This window comes from Danio rerio, chromosome 6, assembly GCF_052040795.2.
Source record: "Danio rerio strain M-AB ecotype USA chromosome 6, GRCz13ab, whole genome shotgun sequence".
Classification (NCBI taxonomy): domain Eukaryota; kingdom Metazoa; phylum Chordata; class Actinopteri; order Cypriniformes; family Danionidae; genus Danio; species Danio rerio.
The window spans coordinates 21,986,485-22,002,214 of record NC_141026.1 but is presented as its reverse complement, the minus strand read 5'-3'; the positions used below and the strand labels follow the sequence as shown (position 1 = coordinate 22,002,214).

Sequence of the window (15,730 nt, the reverse complement as noted above, 5' to 3'; positions counted from 1 at the left end):
TGTGGTAAACATGTTTCTCCAAGCAACTATCTTTTTTAAAATCTATTTTTTGTACCTCAGTTCCGCAGTCCTCTGTACCAGAATTGCCAATCCTTATGATAATATCCGTTGTACGAAAATGGAAATCTGGATGATCAGCAATGTCATAAACACTAACATCGTCTTCCTCCCCAATCACCTATAAGTCCAAAATAAATCTTTTAAACAATTTAAAAATAGACTATCGTAAACATATCTTAACCCGAAAATCAATCATACCTCAACATCATCACCTGCAGCATTGAGTTTAACCCACTTGACGGCACATGTTCTGGCTTTATGATCACCTGACTGAATCACCCCGTAGATGGCTGGATCTTGAAGAACCTGGGCTATAGGAAGCACAAAAAGCATACTTTTTATATCAAGTGAACAAAAAGCAAGATCTTATAGCAAGATCTTATAACATGATCTGTGTAAAATAATTAGTAAACTATTGAATTGTAAAAGAGTATAAAATAAAAAACAAGCAAAACAACAATCATACTGAAAATGTATACAACCGTGTTATAAAGAGAGCTTACGCCGCTTGTCTACAACATAATCTCCAGGGCAGAACTCATGGTTGTCAAGGTGCTGGATAGGGATTAAATCATTGGAGCGGATCCCTGTCTCTATTTTACCATCCTTCCACATCACATCTGCAGAAGTTACAGTGGAGACAACTTCAACTGCCACCCTATGTACAAACAAACACAACATTGAAGAGATTTGTCAGAAATATGATTGACTTAATGTCTACTTAAAACCTCTGAGCGGGTATTGTTAGAATATCTGATCATAATTCAATATGTAACACATTTAGGAAATAATTATTTAATGAATGCTTCATTGTGCAATTTCATGGGAGACATGCCTATAACTTTTTAGAGTGTGTTGCAGGCAAAATTAATAATAATAATAAAAATAAATTAAATTAAATTTATTTATTTATCTATATTTCCATAATTCCAAATTGTTAGTATTTTTTTAGATGAACATTTTTTGAGTAAAACCTGGAATAGATTTTTAGCATTAGGTCAAGTATGACAAAAAAAAAAAAGCAAACAGAATCCACAAAAGATAGACAGAAAAATAAAGAAAACAGAGTAGAGAGTATTGGTGGCAAATTAACTTATGACAATAAGACAGAAGAATAGTGAGTGAAAAATTGCATTTTTAAGAGGTTAAAAAATAAGTTGTGATGAAGCATTGGGTTTACTGAAAGCACAAAAAGTTATTGGTTGTCTTGGAAGGAGTTATGGTTGATCTAACTAACTGAATGGATAAGTTGAAGATGAAGCACCGGGTTGGCCGAAATCACAAGAAGGTCTGTCTTGGTAAGACATGAAGTTAAAGATGATGGTTCACCATTCAGTACGATGAGATTTAAAATGTAGAATGTGTGTTTATTTTATTATACCCAATGGTAAACAGTTGCTTGTGGCAACCTCTGTTAGATACAGTTAGTAACTTTGGGAGCATTTTTTAAATATGTGGTGAAAACTATTTGGTGCTAAAGCAAAGTGTTTTATTTCAAAGTTGAGTACTGCATTATCAAACACAATACTGGATCATTTCCGAACACACAAATCAGTGATATTTGTTTGTGTATTATTTCACCTGTCTCCTGGTTTAAATTCACGAGAAAATTTTGTCCTCTTCTTCTTGTGCTTTCTCTTTAAGTTGCGAATAGATAGAGGAATGCTTTTTTTTCGTGTTGGGCCACTTTGAAGTGAGGCTGTAGAGCTAGCAGAAGAAGTAACAGAGCTGGTATCATCAGTGTTATCCCCTGGCTCCTCATCTGAATCTGGGTCCCCCAAATGGGCCCATTGTTCCTGAGAAGCATCAGGTGATGGCTCTTTCCCCTCTTCCAGATAATTATGATCAGGATCATTGTTGGAGTAGCATGGAATGGAATTAATACCAGAACAGTCCTGTTCTTGCACTGATTCTTCTTTACCTGAATAATAGGATATGGTAAAAAAAATATATATATATATATGTGGTTGGAATTTACAACAAAGTGAAACATTTCTTATTTGTTACCAATTCAAACAGTAATGCTGAAGTAGCAATATTATAAACAACATTGTGTATTAAAGGGAAATCTATATATACCTTTGCTGTCCTTTTTCTCAAGTGGCTGTAAATTGATGTTCAGTGTATCTGCATTTTCGGTAACTCTCTTTCCAGCTTCCTTTCTAAACATTCTTTTTAACTAAAAGGTAAACAAACAAACAAACAAATTAATACGTAAAGAAGTTATAGGGGAACTATTTTGCCCCCTTTTCAAGATTTAAAATAAGTCTTTTGTGTCTACAGAATGTGTCACCTCAAAATACTCATCAGATTAATTATTATACCTTTGTGTATATTGGAAATTTGAGCTGTTTAGACTTTGTAGCTTTGTAGAGATTGAAGCATCTTCTTTTGTAATTGTACTAATCATGCAACTGCAGGATGATAAATTACAGCAATTTTACTGCGTTTATTACAAACATTCACTGTTTTAAAAACATTTTTGCACTTGTGAAAAATGTAAAAACATTTTTTCACTTGTGAAACTCATTCTTGAGGTGCTGCTGATCATAGAGAGATGAAGAGATTGTTTAATCCTGGTTGCTTTGGACACGTCTTGTCTTGTGGATATGATTATACGTGTTACTATAGAGACATGTTAATACGAGGCTGTCAAAAAAGTTGGTGGGCGGGGAAACAGCACTCCTACGTCACGTTGCAGTGGGCCTCAAAATGGAAAGGATTCAGATCCCATTTTTAACATTAGTAAAAAAAAAAGACTAATTGTGTTTTTATCACTCCAATATGACTGTGGACACACTATACCTTCACAGGAATATGCATAAAATCCACTCATTTAGTAAAACTGTTTAAACTAAACAAATATGCAATCGCAATTTATAAAACATGTTTTTTTTTTTATCAAACTGCAATTATTTTTGAAAGATAAACAGTCCATAAGATATTTTCCAAGTAATAGGTTATTTTCTTGTCAACTCAACCAGAGGTCCTCAGCTCATAGTCAAAGGAATACATAAATTAATGAGAGGCCAAAAACTTAAACGTAATGAATGCAAAATTTACAGAATAAACCTCCTCAGAATTCAATACAATTCGTGCCAATATTCTAGTATCTAAACGTATTGCGTTAGAAGTAATTCCTTATCTGATTAGTTGGTATTTTTATTTTCTTGCAAACAGAATTCAGATAGTTAAACTGAAACAACAGTTTTATCTATCCCAATATAAACGAATGTTAAAGCACCCCAAGGTTGTGTGAGACTGCCTTGCAGACAGATCTAATCAATTGATTTTAAAGCAGCAGATTGTTTGTTTGTTTGACTTTATTAATCCCCAAAGGGAAATCCATAAAAAATAGATAAAATAAGTAACATATGTATAAAAAAATAAATAAATAACAATGATGCTGCATACCTTAGTTCCAAAAACAATGAGTAAACACTTGTCCATAACTAATAACTATTTCAATTCAGCACAATTAATTTAGTATGACTTTGGTTGTACAATCTGATGACTGTTGGTAAAAACAACTTCCTGTATTTTTCTCTGTAACACCGGGAATGAATTAATCTTGCACTAAAAGAACTTGCACACGCTTGGACTGTATCAAAAAGAGGATGATTATCATGGTTCATCATACTGACAAATTTGTCCAGCATTCGATTATGTGCAATCTCTTCAATAGTTGGTAGTGCACACCCCACAAAAGTACCTGTCCTCTTCATAAGCTTATTTCATTTGTTTTTCTCATCCAACTTTCCCCCTCCCTAGCAGGTTACAGCATACAGGATCACAGAATACACCACAGAATCATAAAAAAGCTTTTAACAGTGTCTGACACACACCAAAGGACATCAGTCGTCTTAATAAATGAATGCAGCTCTGATACACCTAATTTTCAGACCAATAGAGCTTGTTGTTTAGATATACTGTACACCCAGTAGGCTTGGGCGGTATTACGGTATACCGCAGGATCAAAAAATAGCAACGGTGTCAGTTTCAATACTGTTATACAGTCATAAAATATATAATACATACTTTATTTAATGCCTACAAAAATGTATGTGTGATTGTCATCACAGGAAAGTGTGGAGGAGAGAGAGAGGGGGTGGGGGAGGGAGGGGGAGTGGTGAGGTGACGAGTCGCGCTCCAAAGTGACCTGCAGTTTGGAGGTCAGAGAGGTCTGCATTAGAGCTGAAGATCTTTGCCTGAACCCGGTGGGACCCGAAAAAATCCTAATAACTGCATTAAAATCCATCCCTGCAAAGGTGAAACAATGATGACAGAGAAGTTAAAAAAAGCTCATTTTGACGGCGGTCAAGCCAGTCAGTAGCTCAGAAGGAACTGTCATTCTAGCCGCAAAGGTATTTCGCCGGTCGCTCATACACTGCGTATTACGGTAGAGCACAAACCGCAAGCTGACAGGTAAAAAGGCGAGAAAACTCGCTACTTTGAAACTGCTGTCATGGCAAATTAAATGGATGTTCATGACTGGTAGAAGATGAACAAACAATCCTACCCAAAACTTGCAAAATTAGCCAGATCAGAACTCTGCATTTCAGCCTGTAGCAGTAGGAAAGGGTGTTCAGTTCTGCTGGACGCATCATCGGTCCTGACAGCAAGACTGCGCTAAAGCCAGTGGATTTAATAATGTTCCTCCACAAAAACACGTAGCCTAATCTTGGTGAGTAAAGGGTTTTTCAATTATAAATGAATATTAATTAAACCATATAATCATAATGTAGACAGGTATACAGGCTAATGTTGGCAATATTATTTTATAATTCAGCTTCACCGTTGCCTCAATACCAGATTGTGAAGAGAAGTGGCGAAACAAATCTCGCAGAGCCTTTATCTTAATTTCGTTTTTGCCAAAATACCCATCATTATTTAGAGTTTATTTTAATTCGATTTGTTAAGCAAGACTTCTTTTCATTGGTGTGTTAGCCAATTTAATGGCTAAGGGTATGTAATTAAGTTAGGCCTATTTAAAGTGCTGAGATGTTATGACGTTACAGAGTAATTTATTTAGACGCATTTAATTTTTTGTTCCAACTTCCAAGTGGCCTATAGTCTACGTTTGTTACGAATAAATTATGTTAAAACATATAAATGACTCATTCTTGAAAAAAATGCAAAAGAGCTGTGTGCATGAGCACATTTGTATAATGTCGGGCTGTAAACGGGTTCGGGCTTTAAAACATATCAATCGAAATGCACCTGTCGGACTCAGGCCCCATCGGGTATAATTTTTATGGCCCAATTACAGCTCTCTGCATTCCCGCTGCTGTACCGCGGGAACCGACCAGATTTTCTTGTGATGCGGGAGTAAATTTCTAAATAAACCGCGGGAGCGATGTGTGTGTGTGTGTGTGTGTGTGTGTGAGAGAGAGAGAGAGAGAGAGAGAGAGAGAGAGAGAGAGAGAGAGAGAGGTGCTGTGCTTCGCTTCTCTTTCTCTGTTTCTGTGTGTGTGTCTGCATGAGAGGAGTGTCCCGCGCAGAATACAAAGACAAACAGGTGACCGCAAGCCTAAAGTTGCATATAGGTTATTTAGTTTCTGAATGGTTTAGGCACAAGCTAACAGTTTGGTGACGCTGTCTGAGCCTTACGTCATAATTTTTTTTATTACGCCGGTAATACCGGGGTAAAATATGGAGGCGGTTTGACGGTATCAAAATTTGGATACAGCCCAAGCCTAACACCCAGGTACATATATGATAAAACATTTCTGACTCCTGAATAATCACTGGATGTCTACTAAAATCAACAATCATCTGGTCTTTGGTCTTATTAGCGTTTAATTTAAGACATTTTGTTTTACACCATTCAGCAAAACTTTTAAAAAGCAACCTATACTCACTCTCATCATGATTCCTTTTGTAACCTACAATTGCAGAGTCATCGGAAAACTTCTGTAAATGACAAATTTTGGAGCTGTATTGAAAATCCGACATATAGAATATAAATAAATATTGAGCTAAAACTGTTCCTTGAGGAACACCAGTGCTACTCATTATAACTTGTGACCCACAGTTATGCATCCTAACATACTGTGGTCTATTTGTGATATAGTCAGTTAACCAACTTACCATACTTTTTTGTAAACCTGCGTTTTCTAATTTTGCCCTCAGTAGTGCAGGCCGGATGGTGTTGAATGCACTTAAAAAATAAAAAAAATGTGATCCTAACAGTATTACCTGATGTTTCTAGATGTGTAAAAGATAAAAAATTGCAACATCTACCCCTACACCAGTTTCATACGCAAACTGCAGTCTGTCCTGAGAAGCAGTCAACAGCTGCTTTATATAATTTAAAACAACATAGTATTATTAACTTCACCTCCATGAACTGCTTTTAGAAGCGAGTCAGTAAAATGCGCTGAAACTTTGTGAAAACAAAACACACAATGATGAGAGAAGTATCTCTAGAAAGCTTGAAGTGTCTACTTTAAATTCAGCTATGCATCATGAAAACAACATTGGTTGATAAAGTAATCAGAATGAAACCAACGCTATGTCTAGTTTCTCAGTCTGATCTTATTAGTTTTAATGCGACCACGCCCACGGGGCATTGTTATAAAAAGCGTCTGCATAAGACGCGTGCAGACTGTGGTCAGAAAAACACATAATTAAAATAAAAGGAAACTTAGCAAATACTAATCAAAGATGATGATTAATGATATCTATATAAAGCTTGGTATGTCTACTTTGAAATAACCAATTCAAGTCGAAAACAAATAATCTCTTTTTATGTAATCCTTATAAAAGTAAGGACTGGTACGGATTCTCCTATATTGCCTCATTACAGCTAACGTGATCCCACCTTTCATTAAGCATGCTGTTCATATGTAAATTTCCAGATGTGAAAACAACAGTGGTAAAGGACCAGTGGCAAAGAGAGCTGAAGTTGAAAAGAAGTGCTCCGAGTTTGCTCAGTAATGAGAGTAATGTTTGTCTGTGTCATGCCGACAAACTATTAGATGAGGATGTAGAATACTGCCTTTTTCCTGCATTCCTCCCCATCACAAGGTACCTGTCTACAAGGCTACATTTCTAAGTGTACTTTGTAAGTTTTTCTTTAAATTATTTCTGTAAATATTGAATGAGAAGATTATAACTTGCGCCAAAAGCTTTTGTGATGTTTAAAACGCGCGAGCACTGCCTTTTTCTTGCATGAAAATGTGACAGAAAACGCAGCTGATGTGATCAGTTCTTTTAAAAGGACTAGACAAAACATTATGCTTATGCACCAGACAGTCTTGCTGGTTGCTTTAGCTTTGACTATTCTTTGAACAGATTATTAATTGGGCAAACGTTAACCGTGTGCGTGTGTGATCATCCTTTCATTATCACACATGGTGTTTTTCACCTGTTTTCTTTTATTCACAGTTATTTTTGATAATTTGGGTTAATTAGCGTTCTTTAAAATAACATTGCTCTAATATAAGATTACAAAACTTAAATCTTAAATCAACTCAAAATCTTATTGGTATTAATCAATCTTTGTGAATACTATTCCATATATTTACTATGTATTTTATTAACAAATTTAAGATGTTCAACAATGTTAAGATAAATATGTTGCATTTTTGCAGTTTTTGATTTATGTAAATAAATTTTTAAAAAATATCCTGGATTTGAAGAATATTGTGTTCCTGGACTTTACAGAGCTCAAGTAATAGTTCAATTTAGAAAAATTGTTAATTAACTTATTTATACGTAAATAATCCATAAATCCAAACACTCAGATTCAATGTACTTTGGCATTCCAAAAGTTGTACAAAATTTAACGAATGCCTTCACAATCGTATGAGCTTTAATTAAACATGAGGGTATAGCTTCTGGAAATCTGGTGGATCTGCATATTAACATCAAGAGATAGGAATTTCCAGACCTTGTTTTTGGCAATGGCCCAACACAGTCAATTAGGATTTGTTCAAATGGCTTTCCTAATACAGGTATAGGTATCAGCGGAGCCTGAGGAACTACTTGGTTTGGCTTACCAGCAATTTGGCTTGCGTGACAAGATTTATAGAATTTTGCAACATCTGACTTCATAGAAGGCCAAAAGAAATATTTCTTCAACTGATCATATGTCTTACGAATACCCAGATGACCGGAGAGCACATGATCATGTACTACACTTAACACTTGCTGTCTGTAAGGCTTCAGAACAATTACCTGAAAAGTACAGTACTGTAGTCATCTTTAGCATCATGTGGTGAGCCCTTACGCATTAAAACCTCATCCTCAAGGTAGTATGCCACTGACTGCTCAGACAAATCAGACATTTCAACTGCTGCTTCTCTGCAATAAAGTTTGATCATTACGTTGAGCTTCAATCAACATTGACTTATATATAGGAAAATCAAGGTTTGGAAGAGCACACACTTCTACCTCAACTGTCTTTATCATTCTTTATTCATTGTTTACTTTTTCAGTACAAAGAGAAGAATCAGAAAGATCCACGATATCTCTAAATCTAAGTGCTTTAGATCGAGTAACAGCACATGTACTAAACACATCAGGAAACTCCTCACACAACACATCAAAAACTTTGTCACCTGCCAAATCATTCCCAAGAACGAGCGACACTCCCTTAACAGGCAGTTTGTGCACAAAATGATAAATGAATTGTTCCTGAAATTATTTCCGATTTCAGAAACATCTGATGTAATGGAGCTTTAATGACGGTGAGATCGATTCCTTGCACTAGCACACTAGAACCACAACTAGACTGTTCAGTAAATGGCAATACACTTTGCAAAATAAATGACAGGGCGGAGCCAGTGTCACAGAGGATACTAATATGCTTAGTCTCAGAACTGGCTTCAATAAGTGAGACTATACCCTCATACATGAATTGCTCAAAAATTGACTCAGTCGGTTAACTTATCCATTCATTTTGTACAAGTGCTAAATCTGACCTCTTAATCAGCGCAACAATAAAAACATTCACAACGTTCCTTGCTGTCAACGTTTATCATTTTTTTCTGTACTACAGCATCATTTTTAGAAGTACTCACTCGATTAACAATGTTGCATTTTACAGGTGAAAATACCACCCTGTGCATCAATACCAATGCGGCTTTTTTCTCCGGCAAATTCCACAAACATTTGGTTAGGAGTTTTCACAAGTTTTTGAAACTTTTGCCAGTACGCCTTAGGGACTAGCTCATATGCGGTGGTTTCCTGTCCCCAGATGATGGGCACGAGCACTGCGTTTCATGTTAAAGCAGTGCTTGCGGGTGTAGCACAGGTGAATTAAGTCACACTGAACGAGTATTTAAAATAAATAAATCAATAAAGATGAGCAAAATACACATTACATAGTATACTGATGTAATTAAATAAATGTTATTTTTCTTCAAATCTTATATAAATAAGAAAAGGATATTTTCTTTTTAGTGGATAGAGTGTTTTTTATGATTTTTCATTTATCCGAGTCATTTTTGGTTCATTTGTATTATGTATGTGAAAAGGGGGTACTGGCCCTTTAAATCAGTTTTTCGGAGAAAGTGCTTCTCTGACGAGGCAGAGTTGAATCCTCCATTTTGTGAGGGGTGACGGAGCAGATCTGACGCAGATTAGTGCATCTAAACATCGCTATTTGTGCCGAAATACACCAATAATCATCTTATGAAAGGGATTTGGTTTTTGATTGGTGGAACTGAATGTTCTGAAAATCAGTTGATGGCGAGCCTCCCATGGATCTGGACACTTGATTGACTGAATTGATCTCTCATCGCAATACTAAGGTTTTTCTGCTTTATGAGGTGGGATCTAAGCTTACTTATTTATTTTTTTTCATCATTCTCGGTTGGAAATCCTGAGCAATTCCTGGACTGTCTCTCTTTCCTTCTGCCATCCGCGTTACACGGATTTGAGTCTAACTGTTCTTTTCTTTTTATAAAAAAAGGGAATAGACTGATTTGAAGTTAAAGAGACTTAAGAAAGACTTTTTTTTTGGATTTTGACAACTTGGATTTTTTGTACAAAGAAAAAAAGAACAAAGTCTGTTGGACTGTAATGATTATTGATTCTTTGAGCTTTATTGGTTTTAAGAAAGCCAACAAATTCACAGTGTAACTCTTTTCTGTGAGATACAAAATTTCATGAATGGGAAAATTACATGCTTAAAGAGACATAAGTGTGTTTAGAAGGTGCACCTTTAGGATTGTATGTGCTGTACAATTTTGTCAATTGTATTTTTCTGATACAAGTATACTGTTTTATTTTTACTGTTAAACTTTAGTTTATTTTTTTCTCTTTTTCATTGGCCAATTTATATAGTAAACTACCAGTTGATTTAAAGAAAAACCACGTGGAATATTTTCTTTTCTCAAACATTTATTCATACTTTTTACAGGCCCCATAGTTGAACCTAACTGGTCCAAATAACATCTTTGCACTTAGAAAATAACACATAAAATTAGCACAACCAATAGCTCTTAATTATTATAGGTGTAAGCAGGTGTTACAGTAAAACTTGGCGCCCTCCCCACCAGAATCTATGCACGTCCCGTTGCATTAACTCTTACTGGCTGACATGTAACTGCTTTGTCAGAGGTTGAGGGTGAAAATGTCTCAACAAAGTCAACTCCATTTAAAGAGTTTGTGAAGGCGGTGGTAAGGCCATGGAAAAGGGCTTGGGCAACTAAAACTAATGGATTACCCAGTTCACTATACTGCAATCTATCTGGTTTTTCCTTTCTCCTCTGAGAACGTCTCATTGAATTTTCTGGCTCTTGAGATGTTTCGTGCTGCTCTATATTAGATGAAATATTATCAGGAGCATTTGAAAGGGGTTTCCTAATTTCCTCTTCAAGTTCCTCCTCAACACTCCTTTCTATTCCATCATCTGGACATTGAGGCATCTCTTCACTCAATTCACCTTCTGACGATTTACCACTCTCTGACATTTCACTTGATTCACCCGGTAAAGTTGTGATTTGTTCAATCTGTTTTTCCTGGTGTGAATCATCCAAGCATGCCTCTAGTCCTGCAGAATCCATCTCCACATGTGACTCATCACCTAGAGCTACAAAAGGCAATTGAGGATCACAACCCACAGGAGGATCAAAGGTAGATGTTAAAGTACCCAATGCATTTTCGTGAGATTCATTAGTAACAGGAATTCTGATCCAGTATTCTGGAACTTCATCCTCCATTGACTCTGCAGTATCGTTAACTCCATTCTCACCGGTATCTTCCCCACTAACTTGTTGACGTGTCCTAGGCTTTGAAGCAGAACTTGGTGGATTAGATACCTTCTCACCTGGTAGAGCAAGGAATCCACATGGGAGCAGAAGATCCCGATGCAGAGTACGCAAGGGTCCTTCTTCCCCTTCAGGTCTTACTGTGTACACTGGGAGGTCATGTACTCGGCGTACAACAATGTAAGCAGATGGCTCCCATTTATCTGCGAGCTTATGTTAGCCTCGCAAGTGAACCTGCTTTACTAAAACTCGATCACCTATTTCCAAGGTAGAATCCACAACATGTCTGTCAAACCTTATCTTGTTTCTTTCAGCATTCTTGAGTGCATTGCGAGTGGCAATTTGATAGCTTTCCTCAAGGTGTTTTTTAAGTTTTGACACATATTGGGAGTGTGACAGTCGCTTACTGGTGGTAGGGAGACCAAAGGCTAGGTCAATGGGGAGACGAGGCTGCCTTCCGAACATTAATTCGTAAGGAGTGAATCCAGTCACTTCACTTTTTGTACAATTGTACGCGTGAACCAGAGGTTTAACAAAGTCACGCCAATGAGCTTTTTGTTCATCATTCATGCTACCTAACATGTTCAAAAGTGTCCTGTTAAATCTTTCCACAGGATTACCACGTGGGTGATAGGGCGTAGTCCTTCCCTTTTTGATTCCAGAGATGGAACACAGCTCCTTTATAGTGTGTGACTCAAAATCACGACCTTGGTCACTGTGTAACCTCTCCGGGAATCCGTAGTGAACGATGAAATTGTCCCATAGAGCCTGAGCAACAGTTCGAGCCTTCTGATTGACAGTTGGTACTGCCACGGCATACTTGGTAAAGTGATCTGTTATCACAAGTATGTCTTTAAAATTTCTTCGATCTGGTTCCAAAGAAAGAAAATCCATACACAACAACTCTAAAGGTCGAGTTGTCCGTATGTTGACAAGTGGAGCTGCTTTCTCAGGGGGAGATTTATGGAGAACACAACGGGGACAAGTTTTGATCTTTTGCTCCACTTCCTGTGCCATCTTTGGCCAATAAAATCTGGACCTTGCCAAATCAAGTGTTCGATCTATCCCCATATGGCCCATCTCATCATGAAGACTTCTCAATACAGTTGCTCTAAACTCTTTGGGTAACAGTAACTGGTGAGTTAGAACCTCCCATTCTGTCTTTTTCGATACAGTACTCCATCTAGAAGCACTAAACGGTTCCACTCTCTCATCATAAGAGACAGCTCAGGTAATTCACCTCTAACGGTGGGAGAAGGTTTCTCTCCTGAGTTTAAGTGAGAGATAATTTGAGAGATAGTTGAGTCAGCACCCTGTTTTTCAATTAGATCCTGAACTGACAGGCGAGGTATGAGTGAGACTCCAAGTTCTTCCTCCTCATAGCTGTTGGGCACAGCATTCGAACTCATTGCAAGAGAATGCACTAACACTGTTCGATCACTTGCACTTTCCACAACATCTTCAGGCATGGAACTAATTATGTGCTTATCACAAATGGCTTCAACCTCATCTTGTGTAAGACTTGTCTCTCCTAGGTTTTCAAGATGTAAGGTCAGAAATTTATCAATCCTCTCTTGTTCCTTTCTTGAGACAACGTCCATAGCTACTTCATGAGGACGTCTAGATAAGCCATCAGCATCAAGATTAAGTTTCCCTGCCCGATACTTCAAGGAGAAGGAGTAAGTGGAAAGGGCTGAAAGCCAACGATAGCTGGCTGCATTCAGCTTCGCGGTAGTGAGAATATATGTAAGTGGGTTACTGTCTGTTATAACTGTGAACTGACTTCCATAAAGGTAATCGTGGAACATTTCAGTCACAGCCCACTTTAAAGCAAGAAATTCCAGTTTGTGTGCTGGATAGCGACTCTCACTGAATGACAAACCCCTACTGGCAAAAGCAATTGCCCTTATCTTTCCTTGCTGCTCCTGGTAAAGTGCAGCTCCTAAACCCGTAGTACTTGCATCTGTGTGCAAAATATATGGAAGTTTAGGATTTGCAAAACCCAAGATAGGGGCAGAGGTAAGTTTGTCAATGATTTCCTCAAAAGCGTGTTGACAGTTAGATGTCCAACGCTGCTTAAATGGTTCTCTAGGATTCAAGTAGTGACCTTTAATCTCGAGTCTTCTTTGATTTGTGTAGTGGAGGGTATCCAGAGGTGAGATGGTTAAGGGGTTTTACTATTTTGGAAAAATCTTTGATAAATCTCCTATAATACCCTGCAAAACCAAGAAAAGACCTAAGTTCTTTTAAGTTTGTGGGACTTGGCCAGGTTTTTAGGGCCTTGATCTTATCAGGATCTGTCTCAACACCACTTGGAGACACAATGTGCCCGAGATATCTCACCGATGATAAAAAATGTACATTTCTCCGGTGACAATTTGAGACCATAGTCTTTCAATCGGTGAAGGACTCGCAAGAGCCTTTCCTCATGCTCTTCTAATGTTGCCGAAAAGACTATGAGATCATCTATAAAAACTAAAACCTCTTTCAGATTGATATCCCCCATGCAGCGTTCCATTAGACGCTGGAACGTGCTGGGGGCGTTTGTAACCCCCTGGGGCATTCGATTAAATTCCCAAAACCCCAGGGGACAAACGAAAGCAGTCTTGGCTTATCAATCTCCTCTACCTCAATTTGATAATACCCGGACTTCAGGTCCAACACTGAGAACCACCTAGACCCAGTCAAGGCAGAAAACGTCTCTTCTAAGTTAGGTAGAGCATAAGCGTCTTTAATAGTTTGGAGGTTTAGCTTTCGATAATCAACACAAAGCCTTACCTCCCCATTCTTCTTTCTCAAAACAACGATTGGGGAGGAAAATGGAGACTCTGACTCCCTAATAATCCCAGCATCCAGCAGTTCCTGCAGATGTTTTCGGACAGCTTGAATGTCTTTAGGGTGAATGGGTCTTGCTTTGTGTTTAAATGGCGTCTCATCATGTAATCGGATATGGTGTTTGGTCTTGGTGGTGTGACCAAAGTCGAGATCATGGCATGCAAAAACTTCATGCATTGAATTAAGTTTCCTTGTCACTCTTTCCCTCCATTCAGGAGTCAACGGTGAGTTGTCAAAGTTGAAACGTATTTTGGAGTCTTCAGAGTTCTTTGGAAGGTTAACAGAAGATGTCAACACATTATTCTGACCATTTGGCATGACACACTGAATAGAATTTACTTCAGCCAGCCGAATCTTTGGTGGAAGGACAACATCGTGCTCTATCTCATTCTTCAGCACGATAGGCAAGTATTTTCCTCCAGCAGGAAGGGAAAGTAAACAACTTGACACCATTATCCCACCAGGCAGAGATGAGGCACGCGGGGCTTCCACAACCACCCATCTGTCAGTAACTGGAGTGGACATTCGGACTGAACCTTCAAGAACTACTGTCTTCCCAGCAGGAATAGATTCAGGGACTCGACAGTTTAGGCTCACCCATCCAAGATTTCCTTCAGCACCCTGCCTGTGAACAAATTCAAGAACCTGCATAACTGCTTGGTAACCTTGGGGAACAGGATGGTGTTTCAGAGGCTTGGAAGATATGTATTCAGAGTACAGGGAATTTAGAGTGTTTGTGCCTATGAGTACTTGCGCATTAGGTCTGGTATCTGGGACAATTAAGGCAAGGGTTGGCACTTCAATATCTGAACTCACGAACTCCTTTGGAAAGGTTATTGATGTTTCAATATAACCCAAGTAAGGCACTTGACAGCCATTTGCACCTTCTATTTCAAGCAAGTGGTGCAAGGGTTGTATGGGTTAATTTGCAAATACATCTTGATAAAAAGACAAAGGAAAAGTGGTTACTTGTGAACCAGTGTCGAGAAGACAATTAATCTCTTTATCAGCAATCAACACTCTTGCAGTGCATTTGGTTCCAATAAGACCAGAAGGAAGTTTTAGACAGCATTTGTGTTTAGGAGTGGGACTATCATTAGAGACTGAGACTGCAAGGTTGTCAGTGGGACTTTGACTGCTCTCTCCAGTTCCTCTTTAAGTCTTCCACTTCATTATGCTTTACAGCAGAACACGCAGCACTAATAGAGTGGAGGTTTGTCACAACACGCCTTGGGGGAGTAGCAGAATGCTTTGCAGCGCCTAAGTGTTGGTTCATTCGCACTGCTTTTATAGATTGCTTATCTTCTTCTATTCGCAACAGCAGGAGTAAATCGGAGAATGCAGGGGGATTTTTTCTTTTCTGCTCTAGCTGGAGCTCAGTTATTAAAGCATTGTCCCAGCACCCCCGGCAAAACTGTTTAAGCAGGTGTCGATCACGGTCAGCTGCAGAAACACCACCTCTCTTGATGGCTGTGCTCAGAACTTTTTGCAGCCTATGCAAGAATTGTGATGGTTTCTCACCAGCATCTTGAAATGTGCTCATAAACTTTGCAAAGAGCTCATCTCCGTCCTCCACAGTACCGAAGGCTGACTCTAGGAGCTCAAGATAGTCACTT

At 38.2% G+C, this 15,730-nt stretch overlaps 1 protein-coding gene and 1 long non-coding RNA gene across 4 annotated transcripts in view; one reads left to right on the top strand and one right to left on the bottom strand.

Moving 5' to 3' along the window:
• Positions 1-15,730, top strand: part of LOC147836322 (uncharacterized) — a 309,667-nt gene that overhangs the window by 34,904 nt on the left and 259,033 nt on the right. The gene's annotated exons all lie outside the window — the stretch shown is intronic.
• ube2o (ubiquitin-conjugating enzyme E2O) overlaps positions 1-15,730 on the bottom strand; it is a 135,922-nt gene that overhangs the window by 21,920 nt on the left and 98,272 nt on the right. For all 3 annotated transcript variants that reach the window (NM_001440840.1, XM_087254814.1, XM_087254815.1), the window contains 5 exon segments: positions 56-178; positions 259-371; positions 564-718; positions 1,642-1,981; positions 2,140-2,239. In NM_001440840.1, the coding sequence (NP_001427769.1) occupies positions 56-178; positions 259-371; positions 564-718; positions 1,642-1,981; positions 2,140-2,239 (831 nt within the window).